The sequence below is a fragment of the Euleptes europaea genome, chromosome 2 (genome assembly GCF_029931775.1).
Source record: "Euleptes europaea isolate rEulEur1 chromosome 2, rEulEur1.hap1, whole genome shotgun sequence".
Classification (NCBI taxonomy): Eukaryota; Metazoa; Chordata; class Lepidosauria; order Squamata; family Sphaerodactylidae; genus Euleptes; species Euleptes europaea.
The window spans coordinates 11169000-11189802 of record NC_079313.1 but is presented as its reverse complement, the minus strand read 5'-3'; the positions used below and the strand labels follow the sequence as shown (position 1 = coordinate 11189802).

Below are 20803 nucleotides of genomic sequence, written 5' to 3'. Positions count from 1 at the left end.
TGTTGCTGATTCAGAACCCCTGAATTTGCCGAATTTATTCGACGATCGCCCCGAACTCGCCGAATTTGGCTCATCGTTTTCCCACCCTTTCTTGAATTCGGTTCCATCCGAACTGAAAACCGCCAAATCGGGGGAAATTTGGCTTTTTTCCCTTTTGACAGCCCTACCCGATGCAAGATGCTCATGTCCTGGGAAGGCTCCTTCTGCCGGAGGAAATTACTTTCGCTAGAATATCAGATCCTAAGAGTCTTGGCATACCTATCATCTGGCTGGGAGGATTTTGGACGCAGAGGAGTTGTCCTGGTTATGTCCTTTGACCCACCCTGCCAATGCAGGGAACGCGACTGGCTTGTTTTCAATATTCCCATTCTGTGATTTGTAAGTCTTTTACGCATGGCTGTTTCCCTCGCGGTCACCCCTCCGATGACTTTGCGTCTTTGTTTTGATTATGTGTGCTGTTCCCTACCATCAGAGGTTGCCTCGCTTTCCCCCTGCGTTTCCCCGCATTTTGCCCACATTGTCAGGGACCTGTTTTATTGCAAATTTCAAAATACGGGGAGATGCTGGGGGAGAGCGAGGCAACTTCTGACGGTTGGAAGTGGCATGTATTATTATCAAAACGAAGCCCCGGAGTTGTGGGAGGGGTGACCATGAGGTGAAACAGCCACGCATAAAAGGCCATAAACATTTGCAGTGTTCTCTTCGGGGGATCTCCGTTTGTTCGTTTACCGCACCAGAAAACCCCTCCTTAGTCCTGATGCTCGCGCACCTCTGTCCAAGAGCCGTCCCTCTGAACTTAACTGGGCCTGTCTTGGCTTCAGAACAGCCCTGATGGTGGCGTGCGAGAACGGCAGCGTGGAGACAGTGGAGGTTCTCGTCCATGGCAGGGCCCGGGTTGGTCTCATTGATGCCACGGGGCACGACGCGGCGCACTATGGCGCAGCCACGGGCAACGCCCTCATCCAGCACTACCTGCAGGAGGCTGTCCACCGCCACTCTTGGGCCAGCGGTAAGCCCTCCTCCTCCTCCTTTGCCCTCTCTGGCCCTAGAGCAGATGGAGAATGTAGGGTCCCCTCTCTCCTCCGGCGGGAGGTTTTTGGAGCGGGGGGGGGGGGTAGGCAAATATTGCGTGCGCGGCCACACCAACATGATCGCATCACTTCCTGTTTTTACCTGGAAGCGCCGCATCAAAGAAGTCTATTACCACTGAAACTGGGGAAAGGCCCATTGTGATGTGGCACTTCCAGGTGTAAACAGGAAGTGACGTGGTGTTGTGGGCAGGCGCATGTGCACACTTTGCCTGCCGACCCTGAGCTGGTCGGCGGGCAGCCAGGTGGATTGGCAGGGGTTTGCCTGCCACCACCTGGCACTTGGCAACCCTAGGAGAATGAGAAGCCTCAGGGAATTGTAGTGTGGGCATCGGCAAAAGCAGTTTAAAATGAAGGCGATTTTTCTCTTTGGGGTGCTATGCTAATGAAACCACGCCTCTACAGTTTGGCCTTGGCCAAACTAGCTACCTCATAACATACCAATGAAACCACTGATGCTTAAAGCAAAGCATTGGGGAGACTACAGACTCATTGCTCCTTTTTAGCGCTTATCTCCTTCAGCCTCTTCTGAAGCCCGTGAATCTGCTTTCATGGACCTCAGAAGGCTTGCTCTCATTATTTCTATTAACCCTTCGCTCTGGCCCACACAGGGATTCCCTGTGCAGGATATGGAGAAGAGATGGGGCACCAATTAGGGTTGCCAACCTCCAGGTACTAGCTGGAGATCCCCTGCTATTACAACTGATCTCCAGCCTACAGTGATCAGTTGCCCTGGAGAAAAGGGCCGCTTTGGCCATTGGACTCTGTGGCATTGAAGTCCCTCCCCTCTCCAAACCCTGCCCTCCTCAGGCTCTGCCCCCAAAACCTCCCTCCAGTGGTGACGAGGAACCTGGCAACCCTTGCACTGGTTAATTTATTGATTCATCCTAAACGAGAGAGGTAAGGATGCCAAGTCCCCCCTCTCCTCCGGCAGGAGGTTTTGGGGGCAGAACTGAGGAACGGATTGCGCACGGCTGAGCCAAAGCGATTGCATAATTTTGGTTTATGCCCAGAAGTGCCACTTCGCAATGGGCCTTTTACCACTCAAATCCCACCCTCCTTAGGCTCCACCCCAAAAACCTCCCATCGGTGGTGAAGAGGGACCTGGCAACCCTAGAGATAGGTCAGACTGAAAGGCAGTGACTAGCCCTTGGTCATACCATGAGCTTCACAGCTCAGGGGTGATTTGAACCTGATCAGATCCTTGTCCTACGCTCTACCCTTGACACCACCTGCTTGGTATGGAGAAAGTCCTGGGTTCAAGTGCTTAGCATCTCTAGTTAAAGGATCTCTAGTTAAAGCATCTCCAGGTGGTGGCTGGAGATCTCCCGCTGTTACAACTGATCTCCAGGCAACAGAAATCAGTTCCCCTGGAGAAAATGGCCGCTTTGGCAATTGGACCTCTATCGCATTGAAGCCCCTCCCCAAACCCCACCCTCCTCAGGCTCCACCCTCAAATCTCCAGGTATTTCCCAACCCCGAACTGGCATCCCTAATTTCCCTCAATTTCAATTCAGCCTAGGGGAAAGGAACATGCAGGCATTATTATTTTTTATAATGTATTAAAAATCTATAAGAAAGTGTATGTCGTTTCCTGCTGTCATTCCTTCAACCCTAATCTCGCTCTCTGTTCTTCATCCCTTTCTCCATCTTCCCCCCCCACACCATTTCAAGAAGAGGAATCAGCTGAATTATCCTCGCAGGTAATGTTTTTCGACACCGGGGCTGGGGTGCATCTGTATTCGGGACAAGCAGCTGGGCGGGTGTCTGTTATAATGGCCTCTCTCAGGGATGTCTGTTTTTTTACAGGCTTCCTCCCCCTGGCAGCCACTGTCCAAGGGCAAAAACAACAGCCCAAAGAAGAGAAAGGCCCCCCCGCCACCTTTGAGCGCCCCCGACCAGGTAAGGAGCCTGGAATTAGGGTTGCCAGCTCCGGGTTGGGAAATACCTGGAGATTTTGGGGCGGAGCCTGAGGAGGGCGGGGTTTGGGGAGGAGAGGGACTTCGATGCCATAGAGTCCAATCGTCAAAGCGGCCATTTTCTCCAGGGGAACCTATCTCTATCGGCTGGAAATCAGTTGTAATAGGAGATCTCCAGCTAGTACCTGGAGGCTATAGCAATAACAATTGGTCAGCCTGCTGTAACGTGTGTTGAAATGAATAACAGCAGAAAATTACCCAGCTTTTAAAATAACCAAAAGTGTAATAACTTACAAAATAGTGTATATCACTAACCAATACGCATAATCGACCACTTACCTGAGGCTTGGAAAACACGATATTTTGCAAACAGGAAGTTGAGTGGTTGATAATAATATTCCAATGTGGACTTTATTAGCTGGACTGACAACCCCATACCAGCCCCACTCAGCATCAGGCACCACCGCAACTGAGCGTTGCAAATTTCAGACTTCACGTTGTATCGCATGTGCTCATAGTTCCATGCTGATTCCTCCCCCACTCTCCGAGTTCTTTTCGAGAATAGTGGTTGGTTGCTTTGGGGCATCATAGAAAGTTTTAAATAGAAACGGTGAAGATCGTTCAAGTCTTCAGTGCTAGGCCGCTCGTGTTTTAATGTTCTTGGTTGTCTGGCGGTAGACAGACTTTACAAATGAAAACATTCTTGGTTTTGTTTAATGTCCATGTCACTGAAAGCACAAAAAGGGCAGTTGTAAAAACAGTCATACCTCATGCAGTTTGATTTTGTATTTTTAAATGGTAAGTCAAATACTCACTTACTTAGGCATTAGTTGATTGATCTCCAGCCACCACCTGGAGGTTGGCGACCCTAACTGGAATGGACATTGAGACCACACGATAGAAATGTTCTGATGTAAGCCTCTCAGAGCCTGGCTTTGGCTGGGGTAGATCGGGACAATAAATACAAAAATAAATAAACTAGATTATCTTCTTGCCTTTCAGCAGAGCTTCGTAACAAACTAATGTGCAACCAGAATGTCAGAGGTTGCTATTTTACACCAAAAAGCAACCAATGGGGGTAATCGTGGCCCTGGTGTCAGGGCTAGTACGTGTGTGTACAACTTAGGAAATAATGCTTCTCTCAAACATACCGTGGCGCAGAGTGGTAAGCTGCAGTACTGCAGTCCCAAGCTCTGCTCATGACCTGAGTTCGATCCCGACAGAAGTCGGTTTCAGGTAGCCGGCTCAAGGTTGACTCGGCCTTCCATCCTTCTGAGGTCGGTAAAATGAGCACCCAGCTTGCTGGGGGTAAAGGGAAGATGACTGGGGAAGGCACTGGCAAACCACCCTGTAAACCAGGGGTGGGGAACCTTTTTCCTGCCAAGGGCCATTTGCACATTTATGACATCATTCAGGGGCCATACCAGGTGTAGATCTCCCTGTGGGGGGGGGAAGAGGCTAGGGTTGCCAGGTCTCCAGCCACCACCTGGAAGTTGGCAACCCCAGGGGAGGCCACACAGAGAAGGCCTGCAGGGTGCCCCCACTCCCCCCTCCCAGGCGGAAGGGCAGCCAGCAGTGGGCCAGAGCAAACAAGGTGCCAGGGGGGCACAGCCCACAGTCGATTGGCAAGGGAGGAAGGAAAACAGAGAAAGAGGAAAAGGGAGGGAGGGAGAAAGGGAGAAAGAAATGGAGAGAGAGGGAGAAAGAAAGAAAAGGACGAAGGAAGACAAAGAAAAGGACGGAGGGAGACAAAGAAAAGGATGGAGGGAGACAAAGAAAGAGACAGAAAAAGAGGGAGAAAGAGAGGGAGAGAAAGGAGAAAGAGTGACAGAAAAAGAGGAAGAAAAGAGAGAAAAGCCTCCCCTCCACACACACACAAACGCGCATGCTGGCCCCGTGCGACCGGGCCCCAGTCTCCATGCCCTCTCCTCCCCAGAGTCCACAAAAGGCCCCCCCCTGAAGCCCGATTGGCTCCTGCATGCATGCTCTGCCGCCGGGAGCCGCCAGCCTCTTTCCCCCTCCCTCTCGCTGCTCAACAGCCAACAGAGGAGGTCCAAAGGGCGCAGCAGTGCCACTGTAAGCCAGGAACACCCTCTGGGAGGGCCGCCCTGCGCCCCACCTCTGCAGCAGGGCCCCGGAGCTCCGGAGGGCCACAAAAAATGTCCTCGGGGGCCGCATACGGCCCCCGGGCCTGAGGTTTCCCACCCCTGCCGTAAACAAAGTCTGCCTAGTAAACGTCGGGATGTGACGACACCCCGTGGGTCAGTAATGACCTGGTGCTTGCACAGGGGACCTTTACCTTTTTTTTACAAACATCCTTCTCTTTGAATCCTCTTGGATTTCAAAGTGCCTTTCAAAACAAGAGTTAGAAGATTTTTTAAATTCTAATAATACCCCTGACATTTTGAGCTCAATAATGGGGGGGGGGGAGAAAAGCGTTCATGAGAGGAAGATTTATTTCAATAAATGCCAAACTCAAACAGGAAAAGGAAAACGAACAAACAGAGAGCTCCAGAATGAACTCAGACTCTTAGAGAAGAAGCATCAGGACCTTCAAGACAAAAAATACGCTGCATAAAATAAAACTGGTGAAACATAAAAATGGAGTTTAAAATGTGAAAATCGCCACATTTTGGAAATCTCAAAGATGAGATAACTGGCTCCTGGTGTATTTGTTTATTTAAATTTGTGCGGCGCTTGGTTCTCTAAAGTATTCGATAATCATTTCCCGTGCCTTGGCCCGTCTGTATTCTCTTACTTAATCGCTTTGACTGGAGTGGGCAGGAGCGCTATTGTTTGATTGCTGAAAGGGAAAGGAAATAACAGACAGTGTGAAGAAACTGTGAGCTTGGAGAGAGATCTCAATATACCCCTTTCCTGCTGGAAACTCCCTATGAGGAACAGTACGGATTTCACTTGCTGAAGTATCAATGCTTTTGTGTCATCATCAGCTTCTTTTACACCAATCCTTGCCTTCTGTTAAGATCTATTTGCATGCCTAGCAGCCAATATGCCTCACTTCTCACTAAAGTTGTTTATGCATGGGAGTTTTACCTGAGGTTCGTTGCTCGCTGGACCCACGCCTTCCTGTTGGGAATCTCTGCGCCAGCAGTCTCCGAGCTCCAAGTCCCCGCGCCTTGAAATGCTGCTTTGTAATTGGCTTACTTTGTAGAGCTTACTGTGAGAGGAAAATCCCCCCAAATCGAATTGCTGCATTAAAAAACATTTTAAGAATAAAAAACAAAAAAGGAGCAATCTGAAAGAGGGGAGAAATCCAAGCCTCGGTTTTAAAAAGCCTTTCCTCTGCTCAGAAAGAGCTTCAAGGAAGCAGGAAGCATTTAAATCCCCGCCTCTTTACACGCTGCTTTGTAATTGGCTGTCAGAGAAACCTAACTTGCATGCCCCGTGCTTTGCCTTATGCATGGGGTTCTCACCTGGGCTGTGCTCAGGGGAGAGGGAAGAATCAGGTGAACAGAGGAACGGGAAGTCCCGGGATTTGTGAGGGCTGGCCACGAGGTCATCTCTAATGGATGGAAAACTCATGCATAACTCCAAGGAACAACTGAGACAGACCGGGGGCGAATTTGAGTGAAAGTACCCATGCATAAACGACCTAAGACTGCCACACTTAACGAAGAGTTACAAATGAATGTGGGAGTATAGAAGTCTTAGGGGAAATAGATGCACATACTCTAAAGCCTGGAGCAAACATGTTTAGAAAAAAGCAAACTCATTAAGCAAGGACTCATCCCATCTCTAGGCCACATTTTCATCCACATCCCCAACATCTTGCTGCTATTGTTTGATGCTATATTTATTTGTCGGCCGCCGTTATTTTCAAGCACGCTCCTCACCTGCCGGACCACAGTTCATCTTCTGCTGAACGGAGCAACCGGGTAGTCACCACCAAGCCCACCAGGGGGCACTCATTTCCACCGGACGCAGAGAGGATCTGGGGGCAGGGATGCCACAGAAGTAGGGCAGGGAAGACGGGGGAAAGAACCCTGAGTCATGCCACCCTGGACGCTTGTTCCCAGGGGGAATGTGAGGCTTACGAGGAAATTGTGCGGCTGCGGCAGGAGAAGGCACAGTTTCTACAGAGGATCCGGAGCCTGGAACTGCAGCAGGAGAAACAGAAGCAAGAGGTAAGGGGTAGTTTTGACCACCAGTACCCCACAGTTAGGGTTGCCAGCTCTGGGCTGGGAAATACCTGGAGATTTTTTTGGGGGTGGAGCCTGGGTAGGGCAGGGTTTGAGGAGGGGAAGGACCTCGGCAGAGTATAATGCCAGTGTCCAGCCTCCAAAGCAGCCATTGTCTCCAGGGGACCTGATCTTGGACGCCTGGAGAGCTGTTGTAATAGCGAGAGATCTCCACCAGGTGCCATCTGGAGGTTCCCACCAAAGCACCACATAAGCAATACAACAAACAACGAGAGAGTCCATATAACTTGTTAGAGCTCTGCACTCTCAATAAGCAGTTGCGCTTCAATGCAACCCAAAGAAAGCATGGCAGGCTGTGGTTTGCAGCTGTTTCACATACCCGTGCGGGGGATAACTCTTCGTCATTTCTTCTCCAACCAATTGGCGTTATTACACACTCCTCTGAGGGCATGCTAGAAGCGCCCCTGTTTAATTATATTGTTCAGTCTATGGTTGGAGAAGAACTGAGGAAGCATACCGTGTGGGTATGCGAAATGGCTGCACTGAGCTAGCCATGCTGTTTGCTTTTCTCCAAGCTGTTTCAGCACTGCCGTCTGATGCCTTCCAGCGCTGATTCTTCCAAGTCAGCTAAGGAACAAGAAACCTTCACATGTTAAGCAACAGACCGCTACAAACCACAGCATGCCACGCTTTCTTTTGGCTGCATTGAAGCACAACTGCTTATTGAGCGTGCGTAGCTCTAACAAGTTATATGGACCCCCTCATTAGAACACATGAAGCTGTCTTCTAGTGAATTAGACCCTTGGTCCATCGAAGTCAGTATTGTCTACTCAGACCGGCAGCAGCTCTCTGGGGTCTCAGGCTGGGGTCTTTCACATCACCCACTTGCCTAGTCTTTTTAACTGGAGATGCTGGGGATCGAACCTGGGACCTTCTGCATGCCAAGCAGATGCTCTACCGCTGAGCCATTGCTTATGCGGTGCTTTGGTGGGAAAGTATATTGGCAAATTAGAGCCAAGTTGTCAAATGAGCTATCACGTTGTTGTTTCTTTGCCACTTTGTTCAACGGGAAGGTATATTCCCCCCCCCCCTGCAATCTGGAGGTTGGCAACCCTACCCAGTCCTTACCTACACAACTTGGAGGTCCCTGTAAAACAGCGCTGAGCCAAGACGGTATAAATGTAAAAATGCTATGCTGAGTCAATAGACAGCCAGAGTGGCACCCACAATATTTGGATTGAGGCAAGGGTCTCCCGCTGAGAAGCTGTTGTTCATAGGCAGCCCTTACTCCGGAACCTCTCAGCGTAGTAATGATATAAATACAAAATTTATGAAGCTTCTCTAAAAGTGAGAAGCCTTTCAGTCAGTTTTAACCTTGACTGCCTTTTCCCTCCCTTTACGCTAGAGACCGGGGCTGGAGGACGCCTCCTTACACACTATGGAGAAGCAGGTAAATCGTATCCTGGGATTACAGGGTTTACGACCTCAGCCCTATTTGCATGTCTACCAACCTGACAACAAGAAACACGATCTTTTACTTTGAAAACCAGAGCAGCAATTCTTGCCAGAATTGGGTGACAGGAATGCAGGGGATAATATTTTTCTTTGGCCTGCCAGATACAAGATCTTCAGAAGCAACTGGCTGAGAAAAGAGATGAGAAGGAGAATATGGGAAAGGAATTGGAAGTGCTCCGGAGCCGTCTGTCATCGCTGGAGGTACAAGAGCAGAGGGAAGGGGGTCAAGGCTTCCTATTGGTTGAACATGTAATGTTTAGGGTTGCCAGCTCCGGGTTGGGAAATACCTGGAGGTTTTGGGGGCAGAGCCTGAGGAGGGCGGGGTTTGGAGAGGGGAGGGACTTCAATGCCATAGAGTCCAATTGCCAAGCGGCCATTTTCTTCAGGGAAACTGCTTTGTATCGCTTGGAGATCAGTTGTAATAGTGGGAGATCTCCATCTGCCCCCTGGGCGTTGACAACCCTAGTAATGTTGGTGAGTTTAAAGAGTTGAGCCAGAATCAATGGTTTTTATAAGCACAAGTGAAATCCTATTGGCCCTTTGTGTCAACTGACCCTTGTTGACCTGGAAGCTGCAAAACTACCTTATGGCCATCAGCATAGTGGTCTGACTGCAGAGCAGGGTGCAAAACCATCACAGTGGCCCTGAAAGGAAGGGAACCTAAGCCCCCCCACCCCCTGCCACAGTCCTTAATTGGAGACGTCTACTTGTATGGCCACTGAACAAATAATAATAATAATAGTTGGTTTTTATATGCTGACTTTCTCTACCACTTAAGGAAGAATCAAATTGGCTTACTATCACCTTCCCTTCCCCCTCCCCACAACAGACACCCTGTGAGGTAGGGAGCTGTGAGGTAGGCTGAGGGAGCTCTAAGAAAGCTGTGACTAGCCCAAGTTCACCCAGCAGGCTTCATAGGTAGGAGTGGGGAAACAAATCCAGTTCACCAGATTAGCCTCTGCCGCTCATGTGGAAGAATGGGGAATCAAACTCGGTTTTCCAGATCAGAGTCCACTGCTCCAAACCACCACTCTTAACCACTATACCACGCTGGCTTCATATAGAGAGTTCTACATTCCATATTTCCTTGAGCGATAGAAAAATATTGTATTTCTTTATGCATCTAACTTCCTTGTGAAGAGAGTATACTGGTGTCTCTGCAGATTGATTTTATTTTCAAATATACAGGTTGAGCAGGTGGGCAGCAAGCAAATCCTGCTAAGCCTTATCAGTCCACAAAAGCAGCCCCTGGAGTACCTCCTTCCCCACAGCCTGCTTCTCCAACAAAGGACTCCCCCTGTGCTGCCCCAGCAGAAAGCGAAATGTTACATACGAGACACCCCCCCCCACTGGTCAAGCACCAAACTTTCCTTAGACACCAAGGTTGTAGGTTGGTGTGGTTTCAGGGACCCCCCCCCCCAAACCTCGCTTCTTGAGACCCTCGGCACCAGATAGCCCTGTGAGAATCTGGATCCCCCCTTTCTCTGTTCTCACTTTCAGAACGAGAAGGAGAACACCAGCTACGACATCGAAACGCTGCAGGATGAAGAACTGCTGGAGTTCCCAGGTAGGGGCCCATGTCCTGTTATCCCCGAATCTCAAGCTCTGCTGAATCACACTAGTGGGACATCTTGTCCAGCATCCTGTATCCCACAGTGGCCGAACGTATGCTGCTGGGATGGATGCCCACAAAGCAAGGCATGAAGGCAAGAGCCCTTCCGCAATTGTTTACTCTACAGAAACTGGAATACACAGGTAGACTGCCTCTGTACATGGAGTATCAGTTTACCCATCTTGGCTAATAGCTTCTGCTCCACAAAGATAGCCCTGCTGGATCTGATCCAAGGTCCATTTAGCTCAGCATCTTGTTTCCAAACCACATAGGTCTCCAAGGCATATTTGCTGATCTGGGTAAATCATTATGCGAAGTTCTGTCCAGAGCATGAGCCCAGCCATAAACCATCATTTTTGTTAACCTAATTATTTGGGTTTGTATTTTTTTTAAGTGCCTGCTGGCTCTGATCCCCCCCCCCCCAAAAAAATAATTCTCTGGTTTGCATTAATCATAAAAAGCCAAGGTTGAGTTCTTCCCGGATTGAACTATTGTATGCTGGAAATGGGGAGGGAGATCATATTACTCCCCTGTGGCCTGCCAGGGTGAACATTTCTTTTTAGTGGCTACTTGTCTATATTCTACTAACCTGGTCCACAACAGATCTCTTGAGGGCTGTTTCGTGGGCACCACAACGTAACCTATGTTAGCATGACACCTTGTTCAAACATCCTATGGTCGCATTTGCACTAGGTCATGGGTTTTGTAGTTTGATGTACACTGCAAAAAAAAAAAAAAAAAAAAACAATCCCCACAAGCATGCAAGCTTCTGGGACCTATATTCAAGAGGCACGTAATGTGTTTGGGCACAGGAATATAATTTACTTTGCAACACGGTCATGCAGCTGCTGCAGGAACATGAATATTTAAGAACAAAATAATAAATCTGTGCTCAGGAGTTAGGAAAGACAAAAATTAATGAAAATATCTCAAGGATTCGTGGGTGGTTTGGTCTCCTGTCCATGCTGAGCATACTCAGACGAGTTCAGCTACAGCAAAGTGGCTGCATCATTTTTTCAAAACTTTATTATATATTGACGTATATTTTGTCTTTATAAAATGTATCATGGCCAAGGTTGACAGATACACAAATCCAGAGAGGCTAGAATACAGAAATGTAGACTAAAAATGCCTTAGGGAAGTAATGGCATCATTACAACAAAAAAAGTTATACAGATCCTCAAGTTAATCCACTGTAAGGGGAACAAAGGCCTAGGAAATACTTATGTGTTCTCTGGTTGTTTATGCATGGGTACTTTCACTCACGTTCGCCCCCGGTCTGTCTCGGTTATTCCTTGGAGTTATGCATGAGTTTTCCCTGCATTAGAGATGACCTCACAACTGCTGTCAAAAGCAACAATTAACCAGGGATAAAGCCTACAAAAGCTATATCCACTCTGGACTGGCCTCGATACTCACGCTGCATCTTGTGTCTGCATCCTGTGTCTTCAGACCAGACCTGGAGACCTTCCTCTACTTCTTTTCCACAGGGGCTGAACTGCTGCTTTCCAAAAAAAGCTTGAGCATCTCTACAGAGGAACTCTTGGCCACCTTGCAGGGCCAGGTGCAATCCCTGACCCAAAAGAATAAAGAGTTGATGGAGAAAATACAGGTACATTTGGATGGTCTTCTTCCATACGGCCCCTGCATTGGCCAGCAACCCTAATGGTCAAGCTAAAAGAGAACAAATCCTCCTTGCGGGTTTGTGATCTGAAATGAACTACCTGCTTGGGGGGGGGAGTAGGGTTGCCAGGTCCCTCTTTGTCACCGGCGGTATGTTTTTGGGGTGGAGCCTGAGGAGGGCGGGGTTTGGGGAAGGGAGGGTCTTCCATGCCATAGAGTCCAATTGTCAAAGTGGCCATTTTCTCCAGGTGAACTAATCTCTATCGGCTGGAGATCAGTTGTAATAGCAGGAGATTGCGAACTAGTACCTGGAGGTTGATATATAAATTAACACCTCTACACCAGAGAGAGTTGTACAAAAACAGTACAGGTCATGCAAAAAACCATGAAATATGAATATCTGTATACAGTAATTGTGGGTTATAGATCAAATCAAGCCTGAACTGACCCTAGAAGCTAAAATTACTAAACTGAACCTATCATATTTTGGTCACATTATGAGAAGACAAGAGTCACTGGAGAAGACAGTCATGCTAGGAAAAGTTGAGGGCAGCAGGAAAAGAGGAAGACCCAACTAGAGATGGACTGACTCAATAAAGGAAGCCACAGCTCCCTCAATTTGCAAGATCTGAGCCAGGCTGCCAAAGATAGGACATTTTGGAGGACTTTGATTCATAGGGTCGCCATGAGTCGAAAGCGACTTGACGGCACTTAACACACACACACACACACACACACACACACAATTGTTACAACACAAATTGAATTCCTTAGAACAAAGCTCAGTTCTACAATATTCAGACTGGTACAAGATCCAAAAAAATCACAAGCTCCAAAAAGATCCTTCAAGAGAGCGTAGTAATGACTTCTCCAATTAAGCACAACACATACGGTAATCTAGACATTCCACCATTTCAGCAGGAGACCTTTACATTACATCAGCTTAATATTCCATCATTTGCATGCAAAATTGCATTCCATAATAGAAAGAACAAGAACGCAGTGTGATGCGAAATATTTCCTCCCATCTTTTTGGAGCTTGTGACATTTGGCGAATCCAGCAAATTTTGGACTTTCCTTTACTATTGTTTGGCTTCATGAATGAAGTACTTTTTGGTTCTTGTATCAGTCTGAACATTGTAGAACTGAGCTTTGTTCTAAGAAATTCAATTTTTATTGTAACCATTATATAAAGGTAAAGGTCCCCTGTGCAAGCACCGGGTCATTCCTGACCCATGGAGTGACGTCACATCCCGATACTTTGTTTACGGGATGGTTTGCCAGTGCCTTCCCCAGTTGTCTTCCCTTTGCTCCCAGCAAGTTGGGTGCTCATTTTACCGACCTCGGGATGGAAGGCTGAGTCAACCTTGAGCCGGCTACCTGAAACCAACTTCCATCAGGATCGAACTCAGGTTGTGAGCAGAGCTTGGACTGCAGTACTGCAGCTTACCACTCTGCACCATGGGGCTCCTTAACAATTATATAGATATTCATATTTCATGTGTTTTTTTGTGTGTGACCTATACTGTTTTTGTACAAGTACCTGGAGTTTGGCCACCCTACTGTATTGTATTTTAAGGCACCTGTGGTACAATCCTGCCATATAAAAACAAACCCAGGGAGCATTTCTCAGTGCTCTACGGTTCTCTCCCCCCACCAACCAAATTTGCATTTTGCACAGATCCTGGAGAATTACGAGAGAGACGAGAGCGACGCGGACGCCTCCGGGGACTTCATCCCTGTCATCTTGTATGACTCACTGAGGTCAGAGTTTGACAGGCTGAAGGAGCAGCATGCCAAGGCCCAAGCAGCCCTGGAGGCCCTGGACGGCACCACCGATGAAGCCTCCTGCAAGCTCATCCCGGCGGAGGCTTACGAGAATCTGAAGTCTGATTACGAGCAGCAGATCCGAGCCCTCAAAGAAGCTCTGGAGAAGAGTGGCTCGCTGGCAGATGGGAAGAGCAGAGGCCGAGAGATGAGGAACTCTGGCTTGGGGACGGAAGAGGAGAAGGAGGCAAGGGGAAGCCAGTTGGAAGAGATGGCCAAAGAGCTGAGCGAGACTCGGGAGAAATACCAGGCCACCCTCAAGGAGGCGAGGCTCCTTCAGGAACAAATCGAGTTAGGAATCCTGTCAGTGGAGGAGAAGGATGTCGTTGAGAGCTCCAGAGCGGAACTAGAGACGGTGAAGGCCGCTCTGCACCGGGCTCAAGAGGACCTCAAGGAGCGAGACCAGAAGGTGAAGGATTTGGAGGGAAAGCTGAAGGAAACGTCCACGCAGGTTCCCTCCACGAAGGAGTATGAGGAGATGAAGGCCTTGCTTGCCGTCTCCCTGGAGGAGGCCTCCAGAGAGAAGGAGGCCCTGCTGACGAGGTGCAGCTCTGCTGAGGTAGAGGCGAAGGAACTGAGAGAAACCTTGAAGGAGAAGATCCGCGAGATGGAGAAGGCCGAAGGAGGCCTCTCGGAAAGCCAGAGCCTGCGGGAGGAAGCTGGCGAGCTGAGGAAGAGGCTTGAGGCTGCGACAAAGCAGAACGTGGAAGCGCAGGCCCAGGTGGAGAAGCTCAAAGAGGGGCACAAGAAACTGGAGAAGGAACTGCAGGCCTCCAAGGACAGGCTGGCCTCCCAATGCGTGTCCAAGCAGGAGCACGAGCAGGCTGTGGCAAAAGCGAGGACATCGCTGTCCGAGGCAGAAAGGCAGGTGGCGGAGCTAAAGGAGAAGCACGCCACTACCCAGAAGGAGCTGGCCGAATTTCAGAAGAAGTCAGAGAGCTACAGGCGAGAATCGGTGCCCCTGGTGGAGCATGCCCGTGCCAAGGAAGCCCTGGAGGGCACCTTGTGGGAGCTGAAGGCCAAGTCCAAACTACTGGAGCAAGAGCTGAATGCTAAGAACAAGGCGTTCGCCCAGCTGCAGGCGGAGTTGAACGCCGTCCATCAGGACGCCGTCTCCAAGGAGGTCCATGAGCAACTCCGGGCCAGCCTGCAGGGTGAAGTGGAAGCCCTGAATGCCAAGCTGGCCGATTTGGGGCGGAAGCACGAGCGCACCTGCACCGAGGTCTTCCAGGTGCAGAGGGAGGCGCTTTTCATGAAGAGCGAGAAGCATGCGGCTGAGGCCCAGCTGGCCATAGCGGAAAAGCAGCTGAAGAGCTTGCGGGCCGAGTCGGACCGGATCCAGGAGCTGCACAGCCACATCGAGGATTCGGCCAAGCTGGTAAAGGAGAAGGACAAGAAGGTGAGGAGTGAGCACTTGTGGCAGGAGGTGAGGGAATGAAAACTTTAAGGCTGGAGATGGGTGGTCATGGCTGGTGGCCACAGTGAGTAGCATCAGGTATAAGGGGGGAATCACAGTCTATTTTTTTATTATTATTTCTTTTTATACAAGTTTCTAATATATATTACTTATTCAACATACATTGTTTGTATATCGTACTTTTCTCATTCCCTTCCCACCCCTTCCATCCCCCTCCCTATCCCCGCTCCTTCTCCTTGTAATTTTTAGTCTCTTAACCCCAGCCATGGGCACAAAGTCTGGATCTTCCACCGAATGTCTTTTCTTCCTTCCACTGATATCCACTCTAAGTAGGTCTTCCATCTACTCCTGATTTCCCTGTTCTTATCTTCCCATGAAGACTTCTGATGCAACATCTCGACGATATCCGACTGTATAAATTCAAACGAATAGTTGTGCCATTCTATAGTCCATTTGCTTTTATCCTTCCAACCCAGAGCTATTACTGCTTTGCTTGCTAATAACATAGCCTTGAATGTGGCTTGATCCCTCTTGTTTACCGCCAAGTTCCCTGTTATACTCATTAACACTAGCTTAAAATCTATGGTTAAGGGTACTTTACATATTCTCCTTATAATTTTTAGTATTTGTGTCCAAAAATCCCTAACCTCTGGGCATTCCCACCACATGTGGGAGAACCATCCTTTAGATTGTCTACAATGCCAGCACATGGGGCTTAGTCCCGGAATCATATTCGCTAGTTGCGCTGGTGTTTTATGCCATTTTGTAAAAAAATTATGTTCCAACTCATTAAATTTAATCACTTTAATTTCCTCTAATCCTTTCATAATTTTACCTGCTGTGTTTTCTGATATCTGACCTTCCTTACTCCAAGTTTTTTGTAAATATGATATTGTCATCTTTGTTTGATATCATTTTCCTATAATTTTTTCCTGCCAATCCTAGTTTTGATTTTTGCATTTCTTTATATATTTCTTCCATTGGTTTCTCTGACCATATTTCCCCTTTATCATTGATCATTTTAACGCTTCTGTAGAGGCCTGTTGTTTTTAACCAATATTGCTTGCCTATCTCTTCTACTATCTCTTGTAAAGATTTTAGGGTTCCTCCTCTGTACATATCTCCCAGTCTATAATATCCTTCTGACCTTAGGATTTCCCACCATTTACATTCCCTCATTTCGGTGTGCATAGTCTCTAGCGGTGCCCATTTTGAAGTCCTTCCTAGCCATAAAGGTTGAAATTTGCTCCATACCTCTAGTGCTGAGCGTCTGGGCCCTATGGTTAATTTCAAATTTCTACTTATAACTTTTGAGAAAATACCAAATCTTCCTATGTCACTGTTGATCTTGTTTTCAAATCTAACCCATTTCTGGTCACTTTCTTCCCCTATCTCTAATAATGACTTTAATTGGAAGGCGGCATAGTAGCTATTCAAATCAGGGACTTCCCAACCCAATCCTGATCTGTGGCTATATACCAATCTTTTTTTGAATTCTACATTTTTTGCTATCAAATATCCACCCTCTTATCATTCTATTCCAGTATTCTATTTTTTTTAACTAATTCCTAATGGTATCGTCTGAAATAAATACGTTAACTTAGGCACCCAGAACATTTTAGTACTTCTAATTATAGAGGAGATTCCTAAGGTTTTATTTCTCCACCTTTTCATATCCTTCTCTATCTTCCTCCGTACGTTATTATAATTGACCTCTGATATTCTATTAATATTCTTTTGTAATACTATACCTAAGTATTTAAACTTTTTAGCTCCCATTCCTATATTTGTAATTTTATTTATCTCTTTTTTTTCATCCTTGTTCACATTGAGATATATAATTTCTGATTTAGCCATATTGACCCTTAACCCTGAACACCTTTCAAAGTCTTCTAATATAAAATTTATTTCTTTTATCCCTTCTTTAGGGTTTGTCGTAATAACTATAATGTCATCAGCAAATAAATTAATTTTCATTTCTTCTTCTTCATTTTATAGCCTTGCATTATTTCTTATCCTTTCTGCTAACTGTTCTATCGCTATGATAAGGGGGGGGGGGAATAACAGTCTATGGAGGGCCCATCACTAGTCTCCAAGGGACAGCATCTTCACAAATGGAATACCCTAGGAAAATAAATCCCAGGATGGCCTTATTTGCAAACTAAATCAAGACCAGTTCTGCTCCTGCTAGATGCAAGAAATTGATAAGAAATCATCATACTTAGGCCTGTCGAAGGATACCTAATTAAGTATGGGCAAAAGAGATTCTATATTCACCATCAAGAATTATATTTTAAAAATGAGATTAATCCAGCTGTATAATGCGTGCTCAGAGAGTATATACCCAATTTTTGGGTATCCTTTCATCACTGCGAACCCCAGCTCATCTTAGCAACCTTAAGTCCCTTGTTAGCGCAGAACTTTTATACTCGCTCTTTTGAACGCTGCTCCTTTGGAAGATACGATAACTTACTGTATTCAGATAGACTTTGTCCACATGATCTGAAGAGAGTTGGCACCCTACTTCATATGATGTTGGAATGTTGCCAATACAATTCTTATCGTGATCAATGGATTACCCCTATTTTAACCTTTTGACCTGCCACTGTAGCAAAAGATAAAATAGTCCCCTTTTTGCTGGTGGATAGAGATCCGAGAACAACACTGGCGGTGGCCAAGTATCTCTCCAACATATTTTCCTTAAAGAAAAAAAGGCTCCCCGTTTATTGCTCAAGACCTTTGGGCCATGGTGTAAGCTCCTGACCCTTCGAACCAGAAATCACCACAGAGTCATATAGAATCCAAGCAGATGGCTTTTACTGGTCAAAAAGGCAATACAGTGCATACAGGGAACTATGGCAGCTATGAGAGTCTCACTAGCTGAATGATAATATAAGGCTGTAAATGGCGGGAGATTACACAGCATCAGCTCACATAAACAGAGTACACTTTCCCAGGAGCAGCATTCCCAGGCCTTGGTATGCGTGGTCGACCTTGAGGCTAGACAGTACAGTACAGACACAGAAACAATACTGAAACCGAGATAGCAGCCTGACATCCTGCTCCCCTTAAGGCCCCCTCCCAGTCTGTAAGAGGGATGGTCTTTCCGGGTAGGCAGTGTGAAAGGCATCGACGAGTTTGGGGGCGGAGACATCTCGTGCGCGAACCCATTCGTCGTAGGCAGGGGGGAAGTGTTTCCAACGGACTAAATACTGTAGGTTTCCATGGTGAACACGGGAGTCAAGGATTTTGGAGACCTCGAAGTGTTTCTCCCCCCCACACCATAATGGGCTGTTCGGGAGGTGGATCGGGATGCCATTGTGGAGAGGCAGTATGGGGCTTCAGGAGGCTAATGTGGAAAACGGGATGTACACGCCTCAGGGCTTTGGGGAGAGCTAGCTCCACTGTGACAGGATTTATGATCCGTGTGATGGGGAATGGGCCAATGAATTTGGCATTGAGCTTAAGGCACGGACGGGTGGAGCGTAGATTTTTGGTGGAAAGATAGACCAATTTACCCACTCACAGATCTCCCCCGAGGGAATGATGTTTATCGGCTTGTGCTTTGTATTTGCACTTGGCTCGGTCGAGATTGCTAACGAGCCAAGGCCAGGTGGTACGGAGGGTGTGTGCCCAGGAAGCAACGTCAGGATCTCCCTCCCCCTCCACATTATTTCTGGGAGTAACAGGACCGAAATCCTGTCCATACACTGCATAGAATGGGCTAAAACCTGTAGATTGATGTACAGCATTATTGTAGGCATATTCTGCAAAAGGTAATAGTTCCACCCAGTTATCTTGGGGGTAGTTAACATAACAGCGTAAATAACATTCAAGTACAGCATTGACACGTTCAGTTTGACCATCTGTTTGGGGATGGTATGCAGTAGACAATCCTTGTTCTACCCCCACCAACTTGAGAAATGCTTTCCAAAACTTGGAAACAAAGCCACTGCCGCGGTCACAGATTATTTTGCGCGGAAACGAATGTAACTTGAAGATATGTGATACGAAGAGGCGGGCCAGTTTCTGAGCAGAGGGGATTCCTGCGCATGGAACTAAATGGATTTGCTTGGAAAACAAATCAGTAACAACCCATAATACAGTTTTTCCCCCGCTGAGAGGGAGATCAGTCATAAAGTCCATAGCAATCACTTCCCAGGGTTTGTTGGGTGTTTCCAGAGGTTGCAGTAGCCCCGGGGGTTTGCCCTGTGAACGTTTCACTGTGGCGCAAACAGGACAGCTGCGAATAAAAGAGTCAACATCGGAACGCATTCCCCCCCACCAAAACTGTCTGCGCAATAAGTGGAGAGTCTTTAGAAATCCAAAATGTCCAGCTGTTTTTGCTCCATGAGCCAAGTGTAAAACGTCTTTTCGGAGTGCTTTAGGTACATATAATTTTGAGTCTTTGTACCAAGAGCCCCCCTGTTCTATTACCTCAGGGGGTAGGGTGTGATTAGAGCGTTCTGAAAGGCAGTGGTCCCGAAGGGTATTTAAAAAGGATTCGGAGATGGGAACCTTGGCGGGTACCCCCCCCCCCCGCTACAGTGGTTTTAGGAATTGCGATGGGGGTAGTGCTTACGTGCGGTGGTGCGGAGATTGCAGGCGGCAGGGCAGCCGGTGGGGTTGGAGGGGTGGAATCGCCGGTTCGTTGTTGTTGTGGAGGCGGTTGGGTAGTCGACCGGGTTGGAGGAGTTGGAGAGCTGGATCTGGGGTGTTGTTGTTGAGATCGAGTTTGCACGGCTAGTACAGGAAGGGCTCCTCTTTGCGTAGGGGTGAACAGAGAGTCGGTTGGCCTCTCGAGTTTTACCGGGTATTGCGGCAAGCGGGAGAGGACATCTGCGAGAACGTTTTGTTTTCCAGGAACATGCTTTAGGACGAAACGAAACTGAGCGAAGAATTCTGCCCAACGTTGTTGTTTCGCTGACAGTTTATGGGACCCTGTGAGGGCAGCTAGATTTTTGTGATCGGTCCAAACCTCGAAGGGGATTTTGGAACCCTCCAAGAATTGTCTCCATAGAGTCAGTGCATGGTGAACGGCCGCTGCCTCTTTCTCCCAAATGGGCCAGTTCAATTGTGCGTGCGCAAATTTTCTCGAAAAGTAAGCGCAAGGGTGAAGGAGACCATCCGGACCTTTCTGGAGGAGGGCCCCTCCCATAGCTACATCGGAGGCATCGACTTGCACAATAAACATTTGGTTTGGGTCTGGGTGCTGTAGTACGGGTTCGGAGGTGAAGAGACGTTTGAGGGCCACAAACGCGGCTTGACATTGATCAGTCCACAGGATTTTTGCAGAGGGTAAGGTAGACGCGTTTGCTTTTCCTTTGGTTTTTAGCAGATCAGTGATGGGTAGGGCCACTTGGGCGAAGTTAGGGATGAACCCTCGATAAAAGTTCGCAAACCCCAGAAACTGTTGTACTTGCTTTCGGTTGGTGGGGGGAGTCCAATCGAGAACGGCTTGGACTTTGACAGGGTCCATGCGAAGACCTTGGTGGGAGATTATGTATCCTAAAAATGTGAGCTGGTTTTGATGGAACTCGCATTTAGCCAGTTTTGCGAAGAGTTGGTGATTGCGCAGGCGCTGCAGAACTTCTCGGACCAGAGTTACATGCTCTTCTATGGTTTTCGAATAAATAAGAATG

The 20803-nt window shown here is 47.7% G+C and overlaps 1 protein-coding gene across 1 annotated transcript in view; it reads left to right on the top strand.

Moving 5' to 3' along the window:
* ANKRD24 (ankyrin repeat domain 24) overlaps positions 1 to 20803 on the top strand; it is a 66230-nt gene that overhangs the window by 32576 nt on the left and 12851 nt on the right. Inside the window, exons 8-16 of the mRNA XM_056843984.1 lie at positions 822 to 994; positions 2739 to 2791; positions 2898 to 2990; positions 7045 to 7152; positions 8573 to 8617; positions 8785 to 8883; positions 10183 to 10249; positions 11785 to 11906; positions 13599 to 15143. Coding sequence (XP_056699962.1) covers positions 822 to 994; positions 2739 to 2791; positions 2898 to 2990; positions 7045 to 7152; positions 8573 to 8617; positions 8785 to 8883; positions 10183 to 10249; positions 11785 to 11906; positions 13599 to 15143 — 2305 coding nt within the window. The remainder of the gene's footprint in view (positions 1 to 821; positions 995 to 2738; positions 2792 to 2897; positions 2991 to 7044; positions 7153 to 8572; positions 8618 to 8784; positions 8884 to 10182; positions 10250 to 11784; positions 11907 to 13598; positions 15144 to 20803) is intronic.